The 22,302-nt window shown below is 33.7% G+C and overlaps 1 protein-coding gene across 2 annotated transcripts; it reads left to right on the top strand.

Annotated features, from left to right (window-relative positions):
• Window positions 1–334: 334 nt before the first annotated feature.
• Ccdc122 (coiled-coil domain containing 122) lies at window positions 335–21,020 on the top strand. Of its 2 annotated transcripts, none has more exons than XM_042685595.1 (5): window positions 335–369; window positions 3,471–3,586; window positions 6,185–6,583; window positions 7,298–7,414; window positions 20,456–21,020. In XM_042685595.1, the coding sequence occupies exons 2-5, from the start codon at window positions 3,473–3,475 to the stop codon at window positions 20,603–20,605; spliced, it is 780 nt and encodes a 259-aa protein (XP_042541529.1). In that variant the 5' UTR covers window positions 335–369; window positions 3,471–3,472; the 3' UTR covers window positions 20,606–21,020. The 2 variants fall into 2 exon arrangements, with proteins under 2 accessions (XP_042541529.1, XP_042541528.1); XM_042685594.1 differs by lacking the exon at window positions 335–369 and adding an exon at window positions 2,941–2,994.
• The last annotated feature ends 1,282 nt before the right edge of the window (window positions 21,021–22,302 follow it).

Here is a 22,302-nt window from a genome sequence, read left to right as displayed (position 1 = left end):
CTTAGTTAAGTCATTAAAGTAAGATAGTGAGTGCACCTGGCCTGATACTCAGGTTTTGGAACAAACACAAGATTGTGCAATTCAATAGGTAGAACAAAATTATCAGATGTACCTCTTCATTTAAATTATTTGGCTATGTATTTTTCTTCCTCATAAGGACTTAGAACACTTTGAGGAACTGGCTGTGAAAGGGGAACACTAGGAAATCCTGACATTCTTGTACTATATAAAACATTTATATATATATATATATATATATATATATATACATATATATATAATTTTTTTCAGATAAATCTTGCACTTTTTCCCAGGCTGACTTTAAATCAAGCGTCTCCTACTCTGTCTTCTGAATAGCTAAGATTACAGGTATGAACCACCATACCCAGCTTGTTTTTTTGATGGGCTCTTACTAGCTTCTAGCTAAGGCCGGCCTTGAACTTTGATTCTCCCATTGCCACTTCCCAGTATGAGTATCTGTATAAATACAGAGTGCACCATCATCACACTAGCCTCCTTGGAAATCTTTAGAGAAAAGTAGAATTTTCAAAAACTCTGAACACACTAAGTTTACACTTACACTAAGATTACAGTAATGTCCTTATTGAAAAGGACATTGTAAAAGATTCAGATATCTTTGTTAAAAAGCTTTGTTAGGTTTTCTGAGGCTGCCTTAACAAATTACCACAAATTGGATGTTTAAAACAATCTAAACAGTTCTCTTACACTTACAGAGACTGGATTTGGAGTTGGAAGTGTTGGCATGACCATATTTTTTGAAGATTTCCATCTTCTGGTGGATCTGCAGTGAGCCTTGCCCTAAGGCAAGGCTTGGGTTACTCCGCCTCCATCTTCACATGCTGTTTCTTATGTGTCTGAGTCTTGTCTGAGCCCAGGCCCAGAGTTCAGGCCCCACGACCGGACCTCCCCCCCAAAAAGTACTGAAGACTGGCTACCTGGTACGGATAAGGAATCCTATGTAATTGGATTTTTTGATTTTTTTCTGGTTGGTCCCAAGTTGGAAGTTAGGGAGAAATAGGGAAAATGTCCTAGTCACTAGTCAGGTGCTGGCCATTTCGAGCCACTTAATTTGGATTCTTAGATTGTTACTTGAAATTCTGGACTGGTTACTCTAAATAATGACTTGTTTTCCTGGGTTAGTTGCTTCTGGTTATGGATTGAGAATTCTGGTTTTTTTGTTTTTTTTTTTTTTTTGGTCTGTTGTGGGGCCTGAACGCTGGGTCTGTGTGCCATCCGTGAGCTCTTCAGCTCAAGGCTAGCATCTACCACTTGAGCCACAGCTCCACTTCCGGTTTTTTCTATTTATGTGGTGCTGAGGAATTGAACCCAGGGCCTCCTTCATGCAAAGCAGGAACTCTACCACTGAGCCATGTTCCCAGCCCTGAGAATTGTGTTTTTATAGTCTGGCCATTATTTGCATATTCACTATCACCTGCCATTGAATTGGGGGCCCATCTTAAATTCAGGGTGAGGGCTAGGAATGTGGCTTAGTGGTAGAGTGCTTTCCTAGCGTGCATGAGGCCCTGGGTTCAATTCCTTGGTACCACATAAACAAGAAAATTGTAAAAAAAAAAAATGTAGGATGATCTCATCTTGAAGTCCTGAACCTAATTACCTCTGCAAAGATCCTTTTCTCAAATAGAGTCATATTTATATAAAGGTCTTGGTGGTTATTACATGAACTGACCTTTTGAGGGTTATCATTCAGCCCACTACAAAGCTCTTCTTAGTTTGGAAGTTGGTCTTACTTGTTTAAAGGTAAACAAAAAGAGTTTTTCCCTTACCTTCCTGTATGGGACAAGTGGGTGGTTGTGACCTGATTTCAACATAAGCCTCTGATTTCCCTCCCAGAAATAAGACATTTTTGAAATACTTGTCTGGTCATCTGGTCGCCCAGAATTACCAAAACATATCTGTTACATTCAGAAAAATTCCACCTTTAGTACAAAACTAAAAACATTTATAATAGATGAATGTTGATGATACTAATTTCATTCTGTTTTCAATGTGCTGAAATTTTAATCTTATTGCCTGGTCAGAGAAAGAAACAACCTTTAATTCCAGCTTATTCTAAGGCACTTGTATGTAATCGATACATGATAACAATACATATGTGTAATATATCACACACATAGAGATATAGATAGATTTTTAGAGGCAGCATCTCCTTGCACAGGTCAGATCTTTCTGCCTTAGTCTCCCATATTCTGGGATTATAGGTGTGTACTAACATACCCAGCTCCCTAGAACAATTTTTTTAATGATTCATTTCATTCTTTTGGATGTCTCTAATAATTTTTTAACTTCTCTTAAAATCCTGGTTAAGAGTTTTCAGTATTGCCTTTAGTCTTTTTGCATTGCTTCACGCAATTCTAATAATTTATCAGTAGGTGGCAGCAGATTATTTTTCCTCCATTCTATAGCCATCCAATAAAACTGAAACATCCAATTTTACAATATTTTTCATGAATAATCATACAAGAGTTCTTCAATTTGGGATGCTTCAATTTCGGGTTGAAATAGAGATCAAGAAGTACCAGTTACTTTAAATTACATAAATCTCATTTCTTCATTCTTTAATTTTCTTCATCAAAGAATTTAGAAATACAAAATGTATATAATGGGTAGGAAAATTCAGATTCCCTTTTTCAAAAGCTATCATGCCCTTAACTCAGATACCTCATGACTCATGTTAGAACAACTCTTAATCTTTCAGTAGAGAAAAATATCTACCCACCCATTCATCTCATCTGTTACTCTTAGATAAAGAATAGCCCAAAATATGTGTAGCACTCACCCTGGACAGAATAACCTTGGACAGAAGTTTTTGTTTGCTACCATATACATCAGTGGTTGGCTAAGTATTCATTGAATTTTTTCACAGGTTCTGCCATTATTTTAAGTTTTACCCTATCAAAGAGTTGACAATGTCAGACAACAAAGAAAGGAAGAGTGAAGGCATTCCTAAAGAAGGTAATGGAGCAATGTTAAGAAACAAATAATTAAAAGATAAGCAACAGCAAAAGCGTAGTATGAGACGATGATTGTGCTAATATTGGCAGTAAATTAGAGGAAAATAGCTATACAGGAAGAAATATATGCATATAGTGCACTAGAAAATGCATACTAACCTGCAAATATAATTCTATAATGAAAACTAATCAATTATAATTGTTGTTCATGTGGTATGGTAGCCCTGAAATTATATGTGTAAGTTACCCGGATTAAAAAACTAGGACAGTAAAAATATGTTATTTCAGAAAGAAGGAAATATAGTAAACAACTTTTAACTGCTTATTATTGTTTTTTATTTTGTTTACAGAGTCAAAAAAGGAAGATAGCTCTTCTTAGTTTAGTTCATTAGAAAAAAGCACTGTTTTTCATGATTCATGTAAAAATACACCTTTTGTAAAATGCTTGCATTACTTTTTATCATGTACTTTGTCTAGCTATGAGTAAACAAGACACATCTTCATTAACTGAGGCTGTAGAGCAAGTTGCAAAACAACAACAATCACAAATATCCGAAATAGAAAAAAACAAAAAAGTTCTGTTCCATTTGCAGGTAATTTATTTCATATTATCTTTCATATTATTCTTCACATGTCTCCTCAATGTTTCTTCAAATGTTATTAGTGATAGGGAAATTACTAAGAATATGTAATATTAGGATCAACTCTAAATTCATATTTATTTTCTCAATTTTTCTATTCCTCTTCAGTGACATCTATATGAGCATTTCAGGTTTATGGAATATGCTATGCTCCCATACATTAAAAAGACTGAACAGTATTATTGCTGTCATGGGATAAGAGTATAGAATAACATTGAATCTTTTAAATCCATTTGTTTGAGAAATTTTGTTTTTCCAAAATGACACATTTAAAGAAGCTGAGAAAGCTATAGCTTGTGGATCATTAGTAGTCAGTGAACAGTTCAAATAGCCTGCTTCTGTGTTCATTCCTTCTCAGTATATTCATGGTTCCTTTATGAGGAGCATAGGAATCATTTTTGGTCTATGCATGCAACATAATTAAATATAACTATGTTCTGTGATTATGACTAGAGAAATGAAAATGAAAACTGTATATTTACTTGTATTTAAAAAATATTGTTACATGTATCACAAAATGGAAATAGATTATGAAGTTGAACTGCCTTGTTTGAAAGGCCAGGTTTGTGAGTTTTAACTTTACAATTGAATTTGTGTCTCTCTATCCTCATTTGTAAAGTGGAAATAATAATAAGACTGATTGCTGAGCACTGGTGGCTTATGTCTATAATCCTAGCTACTCAAGAGGCTGAGATCTGAGGATCACGGTTCAAAGCCAGCCTGGGCAGGAAAGTCCATGAGACTCTTATTTCCAGTTAACCACCTGAAAACTGAAAGTGGTGCTGTGACTCAAGTGGTAGAGTGCTTCCCTTGAGCTGAAGAGCTAAGAGACAGTGCCCAGGCCCAGACCGACTGAAAAAAACAAAAATAGGACTGACTTCCTCTAAGATTTTTGAAGGTTTAATGAATTGGCTCCAGATTTTTACATTAGTTTGACGTATGATGGTAATATTAATGTGGCAATATGAATTTCTTATAAATATTTGCATTATGTTAGAATATAATACAAGAATAATGTCTTATATTTCTGTGAAGAAATGTTCTATAAAATTTCTTCAGAGTGTTTCACAGATTTTATTTCATTTACATTGGGAGCCTACTCTTGATAAAAGTATTTCGCTAAACATTGTCTTTAGCCTTGCATTGTATATTGCTTACTGGGGAGGGAGACAAAGAGTAAGCAAATAATTAAATGTGTGATAGTAGTGTCAACAGTAGTATCATGAATGAACTCAGCACAGATTTATTACTGAAGGAGTGAGCACAAAAGGAATAGTCTTTCAAAGTTAGATTTTAAAGAACCTCTGGAGTTTACCAGAAAGATTAGGCCTCTAGGACAGGTATATACATCAGGGATGAGGAGGATGATATTCCAGAGTAAATTTGCCAAGTCCTGAATAGCACTAGCACATTCACATTATTATAAGTCATTTGATGATGTGTAAGCACAGAGTATATTTTGAGAAATGGTGTAGGATATACACCATGATAAGAAACTCTTCTTTGTTTTAGAAATGATGGGAAGGCTTTAATGGATTTTAAGCAATGAACTATTAAAATTTGTTGGAGAAAGAGAATTAAGATACATAAAGGCACTTATTATAAGCTAATATCCACTCATGATAAAAAAAATCCCTCCCAGAATATTAGAAATAGAATGGAACTTAATTCCCCCAAAAGAGAATCTATATAAATCCTGTAACCAACTCTGTACCTTATGTTTAAAGATTAAATGTTTCTCTCCTAAGATCATGAACAAAAGCAAGATGCCTGCTCTCATTTATATTCATATGGTAGTTCAACTGTTATTTCAAGCAGTATAATCATGTAAGGAAAAGAAGTAAAATGAATACAGATGAGAAAGGAATAAGTAAATTTTTCTTTATTGATTGATTGCATGACTATCTTTAAGAAATCCCAACAAATACTTTTTTAAGTTATTAGGGACTAGTAGAATGAGTTTAAATAAATTATAGGCTAAATAGCAATGTAAAATATATTTAAAATTTTAAAGAAATTTAAAATTTTAAAGTGGTGTCATTTATATTAGTACTATAACTTTGTGGTACTTTGGAGAAGTTTTGACAAAAGATTTACAAGACCTCTAAGTTGAAAAGTACAAAACATTGATCAGAAAAATTAAAGAAGATCTAAACAACAGGAGAGCTATACCATTTTTATAAGTCAGAAAATTTGGTATTGTTTAAATGTTAGTTCTCTTGTCTTTATATGTAGATTAAAAGCAATTGCAACAAAAATCCCAGGAGACTTTTTGTTATAATTGTCATTCTGATTGTAAAAGCCATAGGAAAATAAAAAGATTTAGAATAGAATAGGTAAGCATTAAAAATTAAGAAATAGGATAACTCTGGAACCTTTATGAGATTATAAAATAATTGTATTACACTATTGCATTTATACTTCTATGTATTTTTTGTATATCTGATAACTATGTTAAGTGATTTTCCTATATGCATTATACTTAAAACAATTACTTTACTCTCAGGCTGAATAATTCACTAGTAATAATAATATTGAAATATATTGCAGAATGAACTTCATGAACTTGAAAAACAAATAGCAGCTGTCTCTCAGGAAACAAAAGAAACAGAGAGGCAAATTTATCAGCAAGATGATACAATGGAGAATTCCAAACTTAAGTGTGAATGTCTTGAAACTGAAATCAAGTCAATACATAAAGAAAATATAAAGCTTAAGTTTGATATAGAAACAGCTAAAGAAGATTATGAGAAACACGTGATAAAATATAATGAATATTATGCAAAAATTAATGGACATAAAGATAGCTTGGGGGAGATAGAAAGCAAATGGTCATTTGTGACTGACCTTAATGAAAAACGAGGTCTTGTTAAACAGCTAAAGATAAAGAAAGATGAATTAATGCAAGATCTCCAAAATCCAGGAGGGAGCCAAATAACACAAGTCCAGGTTTGCATTATTAATTACCAAACTTTCTCTGTTACTTTTCTTTATAAGTATATAAATACTTCTAAGTATAATAAACAATAAATTTATAATGAAGTCAATAACATTTCCGTTGCTGTTCTACTACATTCAAGAACTATTTTCACAAGTTTAAAAAAATGAGTTAACTACAGAAGTTATGTAATAAGTAGGTAAAATGTGCAAATGAATATTTATAGATCCTTTGTTGATTTATATAACAAATGATCAAACAAAATCATAGTGAACAATCCATTTGTTGAAGAAAGTGTAATTCCCCCCAATTGATGTCTCTAGCTTCTATGATAATGGATCCAAACCAATTAAAATCCATGTAGTATACTCAATGTTACTATACTAACAATCTGAATTAATAACTATACCTTAAAAATCTTTATATTTTTCTCTCTATTCTTTGAAGACCATAATTATACTTAAAATATCTCCATTTGTTGCTCAACCGTTAAAAAAAAATCCTTAGCCCTCTTGTGTGGCAGTTACCACCATAACTACACTTTGGGTCTTATCTTCATTTGGTTTCAGTTTTATATTTTCCAAGCTAAGGATGAGTTTTTGCTAATCTTACCAAGAATAAACGTAGATTTGGCTAGTTTTCTTGAATTAACAACATTAAAAGTCTTGAATTTATATTGCCATTCCTTTTATGACTGGAATTTTTAAAATTTTATAAACATACAGGAAGATATTTCAAAGCTAAAGAATGAAATTATAGCTGTAAAAGAAACTATCATTGAAAAAACATGTTTTCTTCTTGAAGAAAAAAAGACACATGAAAAATTAAGAAAAGACATAGAGGTAAGTCTTCATTATCTGAGTTGCACTGTTTTATAAGACTATTTCTTAGGCTTATGCTAAATTCATGGTTCCATAGTTTATAACCAGTTCTCAAAACAACTAGAGAACATGAAAAAAACTATAGAATTCAGTAAATGCAAAGTATTAATAGAGATAACCCTGCCATTTAAAGATGTTCACATATGCCAATGTTATTCAAGCATAGCAAGTACTTACTCATGTTTAAATCTGGTGTATTCCAGACATAAAATCTGCCTGGATTAGTAGCACTTAGGTCACTGAGGCAGAGAATCAAAAAGTGGGCTAATATAGGCTATCCAGTGAAATCCTATCTCAAAAACAAAACAATGTAAAACTAATTAATGGCTAGGAAACAGAGGCTTGATAGTGAAAACAATTCCTGGACATTGGAAACTTCTCAAAGTAGAATACAAGGCAAGAGAAAATACTATCTTAAGTATTATTATACCACCATTTCATAGTACAATTATAAAGTGTTAAGTAAAAGCAAACTGATATGCAAAACCAAAAGTAAGACTAAAAATGTTAAAGTATTGTGGTATCATTCTAGACTTCAATGCCATTATTGTTTAACTGAATAGAGAACAAATATGGAAAAGAAAATGATATTAGTTGCAAATAAAATTAAGTTTTTCTTTCAGTTATCAATCTGAAAATAAAAAAGTGCAGGTTAACTTTCTTGTGACTAATTTGACACAATAGAAAAGCCTATGAGGATTTGAAAATTAAAACTTTTGTATTTATGTATTTTCTGTAAGAAACACCATGATCTTTTATCTTACAGTGTACTAGGAATTTAAGACAAGTTATGTCTTTTATCTGTTTTATACATCAAAATTTCTTAAAATATTGTGAACAGTAAGATAGTATATAATTAATATAAAATACAAATTATTTATGAAAAATCTAGCAATAATTTGTGTAAAAAGTAGTTTAAACTATATAAAAATAAAATAGTGAGAATAAAATTGGATTTCTACCTCATAAGGTTGTGTGGTCTTTTGGTCATGTGGTCTTCACCGTGCATGATGGGGCCAGCTGTTTGGTAAAATTAACTTCTCTTCCTCCCTGAAAAAAATTAATATAGGAAAAAAACTTAACAAAAATTTTAGAGAAAACTTTCTTTTAAAAGAGAAGCCCAGATTTTGAAGTGATGGCATAGATCAAGATGTGTTGGCTGCTTTCATAAATGGCAAAAAGTCAAATACATAAACTAAAATGAAGATAGGAGAAGGAATAGAAGGGGTGTGTGAGTGTTGAAAAGGGTGATGGAGATGTACTTGTATGCATCATCTGCTTTGGTGAATGACAACGCCTTTGTACAACTACTTAAAGATAATAAAAATATTCAAAAAATTCAAAAAAAAAAGTAAAAGAGAAGCCCACACAATTTCTGTGATTAAATTTTTATTTTTGAGTATGTCATAAGTTTTCAGATTATGAAAGGACAGAATAACAATAGAGAAGACATTCAGCTTTGGAGAAGTATTGATAACATATATAAATGATAAGAAATAGGCCAGAAAATGTCAAACATTGGCAAATCAAATGAAAAGACATTCTTTGAAACGAATATACGAAATACAATGGAAAATATGAATAGCCTTTTAATGACAAAAAATTGACTATTAAAATTACAGTGATGGTTCACTGTGGTTTTAGCTATTCAATTTTCAGTATTATAGTTGGTAAGATATATAGTAGAAAGCCTGAATTTTAAGGTGCTATTTGTATGTATAAATTGACAAAAGCATTTTAGAAGGAAATTTATTACCTAGTAATTTTCTTATATTATCATGTTTTATGAAAATATAATTGTCATAAGGGAAATATACAGCTTGTAAATATTTGTATTGGTTAATTTTGATATATAAATACACATGTATAGTGTATATATGTATGTATATATTTACATAACAAATGTGTATGAAAGGTACATAGATATTACTACTACTTCAAGATATAGAATTTACCCATAATGACCAGAAAATTCTCAACAGTAATTTCATCAACTGATCTTTTTTTTCAAAACAGTTTTATTGAGAAATAGCTTGCATACCATACACTTCACTGTTTAGAGCATATAACTTAGTGGCTTTTATTATATTCACAGAAATGTGAAACTTTTGTGAAAGTTAATTTTAGAATTTTTCTTCACCTAAAGAAGAAATCCCAAAGCTGGGCGCTGGTGGCTCATGCCTGTAATCCTAGCTATTCAGGAGGCTGAGATCTGAGGATCGCGGTTCAAAGCGAGCCTGGTCAGGAAAGTCCGTGAAACTCTATCTTCAATAAACTGGAAGTAGCGCTGTGACTCAAGTGGTAGAGCGCTTGCCTTGAGCTGAAGAGTGCAAGGACAGCGCCCAAGCCCCAGAGTTCAAGCCCCATGACCGACAAAAAACAATCTTTTAGATAACATACTGCCCCAACCTGATACTCTAAGATTCCTTCTTTTATCATTTCTTTTCTCTTTAGAAAATTTCTAAATTCTTTCTGCAGAAGTCTTCTGAGAATATCTTGACTTTCTCTTTATTCCTGAAGAATTTTTTTTGCTGGGAATAGTTTTCTAACTTGACAGTTCTTTCTACAGTTGAAAAATATCATGCCACTTCCTTCTGGCCTCCATGATTTCTGATGAGAAATCATTTGTCATTTAAACTTGTTTCTCCCCGCCCCCCCCTTGATACTAATGCTTTTTTCTTGCTGCCTTCAGGATTTTAGTTTTCCCAGATTTTACTATGGCATGTTTGAGCATGAATTTGTTTAGGTTTATCCTATTTGAGATTCTTTGGCCTTTTTTTCCCCCAAAGGTTTATGTCTTTTGCAAATTTGAGAGTTGCTATTATTTATTTGAATATTTTTCACTTTTTCTTTCTACTCTCTGTGTATGACTCTAATATGAGTGTTAGATCTTTGTTGTAGTACTATGAGTCCCTGAAGCTCTGTTCATTAAATGAGTATTGTGTTGCCCAAAGTGAGTACTCTTCTAGTAATCTTCTAGTGAGTACTCTTCCCCCCACCTTCTCCCTAGCTACTGCTAAAATCCATTGACTTACTCATTTTAGTTATTCTTTCAGTTCAAGTTTCATTTTAGTTTTCCTTTATTTAGTTTTCCTTTATCCCTCCTGCTTTGTCCCTTCCCCACAAGATTACTGTTTTATCCAGGCATGTTTGTTTGCACCTGCTTGTTGCAGCATATTATGATAACTAAAGTGCTAATCAGAAAATTACAATTTCTTTGGTATACTGATATGAATGGCATTTTTCATTCAGTTTGAGATTTTCTTGGTTTGTAGTATGATAACTGATTTTCTATTGAAATCAGACATGATATTTTAAGATTCTAGATATTCATTACTTCTGGGGGTAGCTAAAGTCCAGATTGTCTCCATTGACACCCATAGAAAGGGGAAGGACTTCTTGTTGCTAATGGTCAGGACTTGGAGTTTGGTTGTCCTCTAGACCTCTACTGAACCACCCTGGTTCAGAGGGAGAGAGGGTATGCCTTACTGTTTGGCGAACAACACAACCTCTACTGACACTGTGGACATGGCTTTGTTACCAGGGAATAGTAAAAATACTGAGTAGTTCTTCTCTGACATTACCTCAGCAAGGAGGGGAATTATTACCACTTGATAAATGTAGAAGTCCAGGACCATCAAGTGGTCTTCACCAATATCAGGTGATATAATTTATTATTGTTCAAAGGAGATTAAAAATCCTGACCCTCCCCCAATTTACATTCCCAAAAAGCAACATTGTTTATATTTCCAATAGGTTCTACCTGTTTCTTAAACTTAATATATATATGGAAATATACATGATATATATTTTACCAAAAACCTCCTGAACCCAAGTTAGCTCTCTGAGACTACTCTTAGCAGGTAGACTGAGGTAGTTTAATATAGCTAGAAATGAAGGAGTAGACTTTTTTCAATGAGCCTTCACCAGTGTAGGTGGTGAAAAGTCCACACTTTGGTTCTGTGGGGTTTGACTTGAGCAGAGAAATAATTGCGTTAAGCAATTGCCTTTGGTTCTGTGGGGTTTGACTTGAGCAGAGAAATAATTGCCTTAAACAATTGCTTTACAACAACTCAATAAATGGGTGAAAGACTAAAGAGAGACTTATCAGAAGAAGTAAATATGTCCAGTAGGCATATGAAGAAATGTTCACTATCTCTAGCCATAGAAGAATGCAAATCAAAACAACATTGAGATTCTACTTTACCTCAGTTAGAATGGCTATTATCATGAAAACTAACAATAACAAATGCTGGCAGGGATGTGGCAAGGGGAAGTCTACTACACTCTTGGTAGGAATGTAAATTTGTTCAACCACTCTAGAAAGCAGTATAGAGATTTCTCAAAAGACTAAACATAGAGCTTCCCTATGACCTAGCAATTCTACTCCTGGGCATTTATCCAATAGAACACAAACAAGGCCATACTAAGGCTACCATATAACCATGTTTATTGCAGCATTGTTTATCATAGCCAAGATATGGAATGAATCTAGATGCCCCTCAGTTGATGAGTGGACCAAGAAAATGTAGTATATATACACAATGGAATTCTATTCATCCATCAGAAGGAATAGTATTGTATCATTCATAAAAATACTTTGAAAAAATTATATTAAGTGAATTAAGCCAAGCCCAGGGAAACTATGTTACATAGTTCCCTTCATTTGTGGTAACTAGAATGTGCCTATAAATCTACCAGTAAAAACATACTGGATGGTAAAAGAAAAAAAATGCACTGGGACATGCTAAATTATAATGACCTCTAGGCATTCACACAGTGAGACCAAAGGAGGATATTCTTAGGAGAGGATCACATAGCGCAATAGCTATGTGCATCTGCCCATATAAAATAATACTTATCAAGATGAACTCCAAGAAATAGAAACAAGTATTTTATTTCTTCTTTGTAGCTGCTTTTGTTTTTGTTTTCTTTTGTCTTGTTAGTTCATTTTTCTGTCTTTGGGAGAGTAAGGAGAGTCACAGAATGGTGGGACAAAGGGTGAACAAATGCAGTAGTGATAATCACTAGACGCCTTGTTGAAAATGAACTATGCAATTCAAAGGTGGAGACAGGAGGAGAAAACTGGGAGAAAGTGAGGCAAGGGGTTACATTGTTCAAAGAGAAATGTACTTTTTGTCTGACTTATGAAAGCATAACCCCTCTGTGCACCTTTACAATAACGATAAATACATTTTTAAAAAGCTGCATTGTATTCACAAATTGACATTTTGAATTGAAGCCCCTTTGTACAGCTATTTGAAGATAATTTAAAAGGAAAAAGGAAGCCGGAAGTGGCGCTGTGGCTCAAAGGGTAGGGCTAGCCTTGAGCTGAAGAGCTGAGGGACTGAGCCCAGGCCCAGAGTTCAGGCCCCACGACTGACAAAAATAAATAAATAAATAAATTTTAAAAAATAAAAGGAAAAGGAAAGCATCATAGGATAAGAATCTTCACATTTAAGTTGTCCTACTAGTTGAAAATAAACATATACATTTAAAAATTCTTGTTTCTAGGCTATCATTTTCTGTCATTCTTCTGACTAGAAAGTAGATTTTTCATGTGACTTTTTTTCTGCATTTGTTGGCATTTTGAGGTTGCTGCCTTCTCTAGAATCTTCTTTAAGATTTGTGGAAGAAAAAGAAAATGCATCTGATTCTTTGGATCCTGAACTGCCAGGCCAATTTGCTTTCTTCTCTCCAACTTTTCAAAGTGTTTGTGTTTGTTTTATATTTGAAGTCTAGAGATTTTTACTTACGCTTAACAGGATGAATAGGTATATAAAGTACATCTCCATTTTGCCAGCAACAGTACAGTAAACTGATATTTTAAAAGGTAAAAACATGATGTAAGTGGCCACTAATAGTAGATTTTGAAGTAAAATCCAATTTTTAGAAATGATTTTATCATAAAACATTTTGCTCTGAAATTTAGTGACTTTTGAAGTTTTCATAATAGGTAAAAAGTCTTTTGGTAAGAATCATTTGTGCTTTCTTTTTTAATTTAAATTTTATTGTAAAGATGATGTACAGAGGGGTTAGAGTTATGTAAGTAAGGTAATGAGTACCTTTCTTTCGTTTGTGCTTTCTAATATTAGCTCTGTTACTTCCAGTATATTTTAAAGCAGTCCTCAATTTCATTAGAATATTAATAAAAAAGAAAAGATTCTCCATAATAGATTATTGAAATAAAGGACAAATATAGTCCTATCATTATCCTGACATTTTTTTCCCAATAATTGTACTTGCTGCATGATGTGCTGCATGATCATTGATAGGAGTAACCTCATTCTCATAATAACCAATTATTAAATAATGATGAATTCAAGTACTAGAAGACTTTTATTACTTATTCTTTCTTCTGAGGCTTTTTTTCTGTCCCTTCTGACTATTTGGCTAAGTACTGGGAGTAGTTCAAGGGTCATCTTTTGTCTTGTATCTTTTTGTGCATTTAATATTTAATTTTTATATTTTACATTCAGGAAAAAATTGAAAATGACTTGAATTTTATTTTTTGTCAAATACGTATTTTTAGTACTTCTAGGGCATTTCTAAATGAAAAAAGATATTTCCAAATACTTATGTCCATATGTCTTCCCATTTCTATTGTCTGTCTTTATATATTTTAGAAGAAGGAAACTAAAGATAAGAGAGAGGAAAAGTAACAAGAAGTTATGAGTCACTAACAAAAAAATTGGTGAGGCACAAATAGGAAGCATACAAATACAAATCTTCACATATGAAGCATTCACCAACAATCAGTGATTTTTAGTTCAAAGTTAAAAAAAGTGTTATTTGCCAAATACAAGAGGAGACTGGAGGAGTAAAGATGTTTTCAGCAAATGATGAGTGCTGCAAGTAATATTTTGTGATAACAGACATTGTGTAAAGCATTGATGGCTTACTCTTGCCTAAATTTTATACAATCTGAGTTTAAAATTTAAAAGGGTAGGAAAAATAGTGTACTTTCAGAGATATTAGAGTCTAGAAGAAACCAGGTTTAATCTTGGTTCAAAACAACGTGCAGCCACACACTTGACAAATGCATTCACATATTGATGCCAGCAGCAGAAATAATTAAATAGCTCAACCCAATCCTATGAGAAAAACCCACAGAAGCAAAGGTATAAAAGGTAAGCCAAAGGCAAGATAAGAATAATTTGGGTAGAATTATTTAATAGATAACACAGTAACAAATTATTCTGCTTTATAAAGTATAAAAGAACAAATGTTCAATATGATTACGCCTGGTATTTTATTTGCAAAACCTGCCTCATTATATTCATTTATTCAGTAACTCAACATATTTGTTGAATTCCTAAGGTCTGCCAATTATTCTTTTACGTTCTGATGATAAAGTGGTGATAAAATAAATGAATAAAATCCCTCTTCTTGTAAAATTTGCATTTTAGTTATAAATATAAACAAGATATACACATACAGTATGCTAGCCAACAATAGGGTTAAGAACCAAAAAATGTGAGAAAATGGAAATGTAAGGTATGTAGTGAGAAGAGAGAAAGGGTGAAATATTAGATCTTGGAGCCAATAAATTTTCACTGAGTGGCTGTCTTTTGGGAAAATACATAAAGGAGCTAGTCATATGTGTATGTGTGTACGTATGTACATATATGCATATGCACATACGTGTATACATATGTATGAAAAGATGTGTGTCTGTATCTACGTACATACACACAGATGAGAAACGTTTTCAGGTGAAATGGAAATCAAGTACAAAGGATCTTAAAGTAGAAACATGTCTAGATTCAGAAAATAGAGGCACAGTATATTGAAAAGAAATAATAAGAAGAAAAGTAAGCCAGGTATCTGTGGCTCACACCTGTAATCCTCACTATTCAGGAAGTTGAGATCTGAGGTTTGCAGTTCAAAGCTAGCCCCAGCAGGAAAGTCCATGAACGTCCATGGCCCGGTGGCTCAAGTGGTAAAGTGCTAGCTTTGAGCTGCAGTGCTCAGGGATAGTGCCCAGGCCCAGAGTTAAAGCCCCATGACCAACCAAAAAAAAAAAAAAAAGAAAGAAAGAAAAGTAGTAGAGAGATGAGATCAGATTTTTTTTTATTGTGAAAATACTGAACAGAGGGGTTACAGTTACATGGGCAAGATAATGAGTACATTTCTTATCAAGCATTGTAGCCTCTTCCTTTGTTTCCCCTTCCCATCCCTTCCCATCCTCCCCCTGCTCCCCCACCCAATCCTCCTCTCCCCACCCCACCCCAAAGTTGTAAAGTTCATTTTCAACATAATGACTTGTACATCTCATTGTTGCAATGGGTCCACCTGTATCCCTATTTAAATGATTTGAGATCAGAGTTTTAATACATAGAGCCATGTTCCCTTTTTTAGTGTGTTTTGTGGATTCCACAGCTAGTTTATAAATATTTTTATCCTTGCCTAGGTAATAATACTAAGAAAAGAACTGTATTTTCCTAGATCCCCCCAAAATCTTTTATTTTCTATAAAACTACTACATTCTTAGTCAATTAATGGTGTTCAAGTTTTATTATTAAGATACCTATCAAAGTCAGAATGCTCTCAGAGAGGCTAATCAAATGAATGGGCTTTAAGAAATCTCTTAAGGTAGCTTTTGCCTCCATGAAGTTACCTCTAGGTCGAAACTGTCTTGTGAATTTAGAAAGTAATGTAGTGTTCTGGAGTCAGATAACCATGGTGATTTTGCAACTAACTAATGTAAAAAACTGGAAGCCAGTTTCATAATCTAGAAAGAATAAACAAAACTTCAAGAAAACCAGATAACTAATCAGTCATGTGCTGCCTTCCCTTAGGAAAACAATTGGGAGCCACATTATCACAAAGTTGGTACATGAGTATCAAAATCAAGTCAGTCTTCTTGAGTTCGAGTGGTTTTAATTTCTGACTCTGTATGCTCAAGGAGACACCTCCACAATAAACTTGTCAGATAGACAGTATTTGGTTGAGAACTCTCAACACAAGCCTTCCGTTACATACCCATTTTTATACTACACCCTTCAGGAAGCATTCCTGATGATACATTCTTTCTTAACATACACTAACACTAGTTGTGATATCTAGCTGTCACCAGTAATCTGGAGTTCTAGTGATGGTATTTGGCACACAGCTACCTTCACCTGTCATATATATTAGTTTCATAACTACAGAAGTATAATTTTATAATAAACATGAATACAAGCATACTCTATGACTATATTCCTATGAATATGTTTTATTAATCATTGCATAGCCATATATAAGTGAACATATATATTTTAATTTTTTTATTATTATAAAGATGATGGACAAACAGGTTACAGTTACATTCAATAATGAGCACATTTCTTTTGACAATGACACCCCCTCCCTCACTCCCAGGTTTTTAAAAAAAATTTTTATTGTGATTAAGTGATTACATAAATTTCACAAATTTCACAGTATTGTGAGATAGTGTTACTAGAAGTCACAAACACATTCTAACCTTCATGAGGCAAATTGTCATTATCATGCTCTGTAAAGTTTGTTAATTCTATGAGCTTTGACAATACAGTTATTTCTTTCACATCAGATTGTATGTACATTGCTTTCCTTTTGCTTAGGGTAAGCTCTTCCCTCTTTCCTTCTCATTCCCTCCCTTCCATCACTGCCCTTCAGTTGCTTAGTCATTTTCATCAATGTCCAGTGCAGCTGATGGGCCCTTCTGTTGTATATTTTCCCATTTCCATCTGATTCTGTGTCGTCCTCCTAGCTTCCCTCAGATGTGCGCATATATATATATATATATATATATATTCACACATATATATGTATGTATACCATATATGTGATCAACAACATGGGGTCATTTAGTAATGATACGAAAAGATGAGTGGAGGTCCTTTGTTTCTAGAGTCCCATTTACTTTGCTGTATCTCCTTAAATTTTTTTTAATTTTTATTTATTTTTTATTGTGAAAATACTGTACAGAGGGATTACAATTAGATGGGAAGATAATGAGTACATTTCTTATCAAGCATTGTAGCCTCCTCCTTTGTTTCCCCTTCCCATCCCTTCCCAGCCTCCCCCCGCTCCTCTCCTTACATTTTGTATTTAACATCCACATATCAGGGAGACCATGTGCTGTTTGTCTCTTTCCTCTTGGCTTACCTCACTCAAGGTGATTTTTTTCTAGTTCCATCCATTTCCCTGCGAATGCCATTATTCTGTCCTTTCTAATGGCTGCATAATATTCCATTGTATGTAGGTACCACAATTTTTAGATCCATTCATTTGCAGTGGGGCTTCTGGGTTGTTTCCATATTTTGGCTATTGTGAACAGTGCTGCAATGAACACGGAGTTGCATGTGTCCTCATGTCCTGATTCCTGTTGCATCAGGGTAGATGCCTAAGAGTGGTATGGCTGGGTGACAGGGGAGTCTATATTTAGCTTTCTGAGGTACCTCCAGACTGCTTTCTGAAGTGGTTGTATTAGTGTATATTCATACCAGCAGCCTCACTCCCCATTTTTCCCTCCTGTCCTACCCACAAGTTGTATAGCTCATTTTCAGCAGTGTCTAGTATGTACAGCTGCTGCATTGTTTCACCCTCATGGTGTTTTTAAGTGCTCTGTTTCAGTTATTCTTGCTGCATGTGCAGAACTGGATTGCTACATGATTTCTTTTCTTTATGTTTTTAAAGTATGTCCTATGAGCTGGGCACGACAGCTCATACCTGTAAGCCTAGCTTCTCAGGAGGCTGAATTCTGAGAATAATGGTTTGAAGCCAGGTCTATCAGAAAAGTCTGTGAGACTCTTTATTTCCAATTAACTACCAAAAAACCTGGAAAAGGAGCTGTGGCTCAAGTAGTAAAGCACTAGCTTTTAGCACAGAAAGTTTAAGCTCCAGGATTGTCACAACATGAAAGAAATACCTTATGAAGAAGCCCATAGTCCTTTTCACAGTGCCAAAGGATCCATGGCACTGTCAAGGTTATGAGCCACTGAGCTGAGTGAGGGAAGACCTGAGAAAGAGAAGAAAGGAGTCTGGGAAAGATTCACTATACAAAGCTGATCTCTGTCCTGGTAGGAAGGAAGTTGAAGGATAGAGAGAAGCAAAATTGGTTGGTGGTAATCTTCAGACTGCAGAGTCTGTGCTCCTTTCTACCCTTCTGAGCCTGTAAACATGTTTGGCAATTTAGATATTTTATACATTTGTTGAGTTGTTGTTTTATAACCTGATTTTTTTTGAATTGACTTAATCTATCTTATTAATCTACTCCTAAAGATATAACAAATCAGTAAATTTCCCAGCCCTACTACCTATGAATGTCCTAATGCATTTAGATGATATCTTTTACTATGATAACATTCCATTTGTATCTTTAAGTGACCATGAAAAAAAGGGACAATAACAAGCATTTTTGAAGGTGTGAAGAAATGTGGTAATTCCTACTCTGGTGGGAATGTAGACTGGTACATTCATTTTGAAAACAGCAGTTTTTCAAATGATTAAACATGGAGTTAACATATGTCTTTCCTAAGTGCATGCCCAAGAAAAGGGAATAACATATGTGCACACAAGCACACATGAATGTTCATAGAATCATAATTTTAGAGTAGCTCAAAAGGGGAAACAACTTAAATGTCCTTTGATGGATGAACTAGATAAATAAAATGTGATTTATCCTACAATGGCTATTATTTAACAGTAAAAATACCGATACATGCTAGATGAAACTTGTACACAAAAGACAACATAGGCAAACGTATATAAAGAGAAAGTAGATTAACGGTTGCCAAGGAGAAATGTGGAAGTAGGGGAATAGTAATTGCTAATGGGTACCAGTTTCCTGTGAGTGATAATGAGACTATTCTAACACAGATTGTGGTGATTGTTGTACAAATTTGAATATACTAAAAGTCATCGAGATGAAAGGGTAGATTGTCTTAAGTGAATTACATGTTAATAAAGTTGAGTTAAAAACAAAGATGGGTATTCTTTAGTTCACGCTAGCATCTGGAATTTTGATATTTTCACTTTCTGTGGCTAGAACCCAAAACTTGGCAATTTCTACTGTTCTTAATTGTTTGTTAGGTTATCATTGACTAGCTCAGCATAAACACTGATTTACTTTTTTGTAGAGAAATAGACTACATTAGCTCTTAGATCTTTAAGACCTATGTTTGGGTCTATGTTTCAATAAGGCCCCAAATACAAGAAATGGAACCATTTCTCTTCACTAGTAGTAAAAGAAAAAAACTTTAAATTAAATTCAACACAGCATAATTGAGCAGAGAATGATTTATGAATTAGGAAACTATTAGAATCAGCAGAGGTTCTGTAATAGGGACAGGCAACATTTCAGCAGAGTAAATGAAAGTGAAGTTCAGAAGCAGCCTGGTTGGTTACAGCTCAGCATTTTCTTATGTGAGCATGGTTGGATTTTCTGGCAGCCTGTGATTGAAGTCTGGTTACTGTAATTAGCTGAGACTCAGGTTTGTTGTTTTTCTTTTTTCTCTTACAAAATGTATGCTACTAAACTAGGTTCTTAGTTTACACACTAATTTAGATAGCAGCTTATTAAATAGAGACTCAAAATAAGGGGGCAGCTCTAGGACAAATTTACATTAAGACAGCATTAACAAATAGAAGTTATTCTTTTTCACAGAAGTTTTCATTTTTTTTTCACAGCTTTGACAAATAGGATTTATTTCATCAGGGATGCTTCATTTGTGTTTCAAAGTTCAAAACACCATCACTTGCTAGCTAGGCAGCTTTGGTCAAATCATTCTTTGATCTTCAGTCCCTTCACAAAAAAAGAGGATAATAATACATCATTAGAACTTAATTATATGTAGAAAACCTTTAGCACATCTAACATGTAACAAGTGTTGAGTGTATACAATTACTGTTTATATTATTTGTAATAAATAATTTCTAGTAAGTACTTTCCTCTTCAAGTAGTCACAATATCCTTTATAGCTAGTTACTATTTACTTTCATGAGCCCTATTAATATGTACCATTCTTTTAATAGGTACAACATAAAAGATATGATGCAATTCTTAAGCGTTTGCATTGTCAGGTGAACAGGCTTCAATCAAATAGAAGACAATGGCAATGGAACATTGAGCAATTGGAAAAAACTGCAGCTGAATTAAGAAAATGCATTGGAATGAAAGAGTAACTGCCATAGGACAATGTGGACCAACCAAAATTATGAAACTTTGGTGGTTTTTTCCCCCCCTTTCTTTTTGGCAGTATTAGATTGAACTCCAGATGTTATGCTTGCGAGGCAAGAGCTCTACCACTTGAACCAACCCTCCATCCCCTTTGTATTTGTAAGAACTACTCCCCATGTCAGAGGCCTGTTTTAATAGATTTCTGTTTTAGTGCTAATCTTACCCTAAACTAGATAGCAAGAGGTAGACAGTGGCAGTGTGTCAGGAGAACAGTAGAGGCTTCTATATGAATATTTGAGGTGTGTGAGTTATATTCATAAATGTTGTATTTACCATGTAAAAATTTAGAAGGAAAGTGACAATTGAATTTTCAATGTTTTGAATTGCTGATATATTAAACATGGTTGTCTTTCAAACTTTTATTTTATTAAATCTTGCTTTTTTTACAACTGCTTTCATAGTAGCCCATAAATACTAATATTCATGGTAATATTAGATATTTAATGCTTCACATATTTCACTCAGTTTTCTCCTTTATCTAGAAAGCAGACATCATTTTTCTTTGTTATTAAATAACAAATGTAATGCATAAAATTGTTGTTCTCTTTTCTGTCTATAAATTCTTTATTCCTATTCTACTACTGAAGTTATCATGTAAAGCAAACATACAATCAAACTCTTAAAAGAAGTGTTAACTAGCATAGACTAACAAACATTTTTATCTTATGAAAGGCAAATGTTATATCCCTGGCAATAAATCACATGCTAACTTGTCTTTTTTTAAGATAAAAGACTACATAGAGTCAGATATTTGAAGCAAAACAAACATTAAGTATTAAATACAGTTTTTAAATATGCATTTGTAGGATTAAGTGATTTCAAAGCAACAACATCAGAAAAGATATTTCAAATTCATTTTCTCAACTTTCTGTATGGCCAAGATTCAGTAAGCATAGTTGATATAAAACCTGATATAAATAATCTCATTATGTCTGACATTAATAGTCTTAGCATAGCTTAACATGGCTTATTTTGGTTAACACTTCAAATGGCTTATCCTATAACATAATCAGCTTTGGTTTGTGACTCCAAAACACAGTTACAAGTGAAGATGATTAAACCTGCAGATTTTAGGGAGTACTCACTAGACTCAGCTGGGGGCAAGGTTGAACCAGATGGTGACTATGTAGATACGTTTTAGCATGATTTACATGTCCAAATGTTCTTAAAATCATAGTTTATAACTTCAGCTATAGGGTGTAACAAAATTCTGCTTTTCTACTTTCTTTTAGAGTTTATGATGGAATTAAAAATAAGATATTCATACATGATCACTAACACCCTGAATTACTATTTTAGAAAAATATTTTGTGAAAGCATTGTCATCGGTGGAACGTGATGAGAGAAGGAAAAAAAAAACAGACAGGTGGATGCAGTACAGCAGAGTGAAACATAGTCGAGGGTGGCAGCAAGACTAGTGGATCCTCACAATTTGGATCAGAGAATGGGCTTGTAAAAAGTAACTTTATCCAAGCTATTGTATACCTCATTTGTCTCAAGCTAACACTGAAGCCATCAGGCATTTTCCTAGTGCTGACAGTGCCAGAGCCCAGTCCTAAAAGTTGCACACACCACCAAATGCTTGGGTTTATCAGTACGACTCCAGGAAATGGTACAAGGTGGGGTTGTAGAGCAGGCCAGG

The sequence above is a fragment of the Dipodomys spectabilis genome, unplaced genomic scaffold (assembly GCF_019054845.1).
Source record: "Dipodomys spectabilis isolate Male_0828 unplaced genomic scaffold, ASM1905484v1 ptg000095l, whole genome shotgun sequence".
In the NCBI taxonomy this organism is placed as follows: Eukaryota; Metazoa; Chordata; class Mammalia; order Rodentia; family Heteromyidae; genus Dipodomys; species Dipodomys spectabilis.
This window is presented reverse-complemented; position numbering and strand designations above follow the sequence as displayed.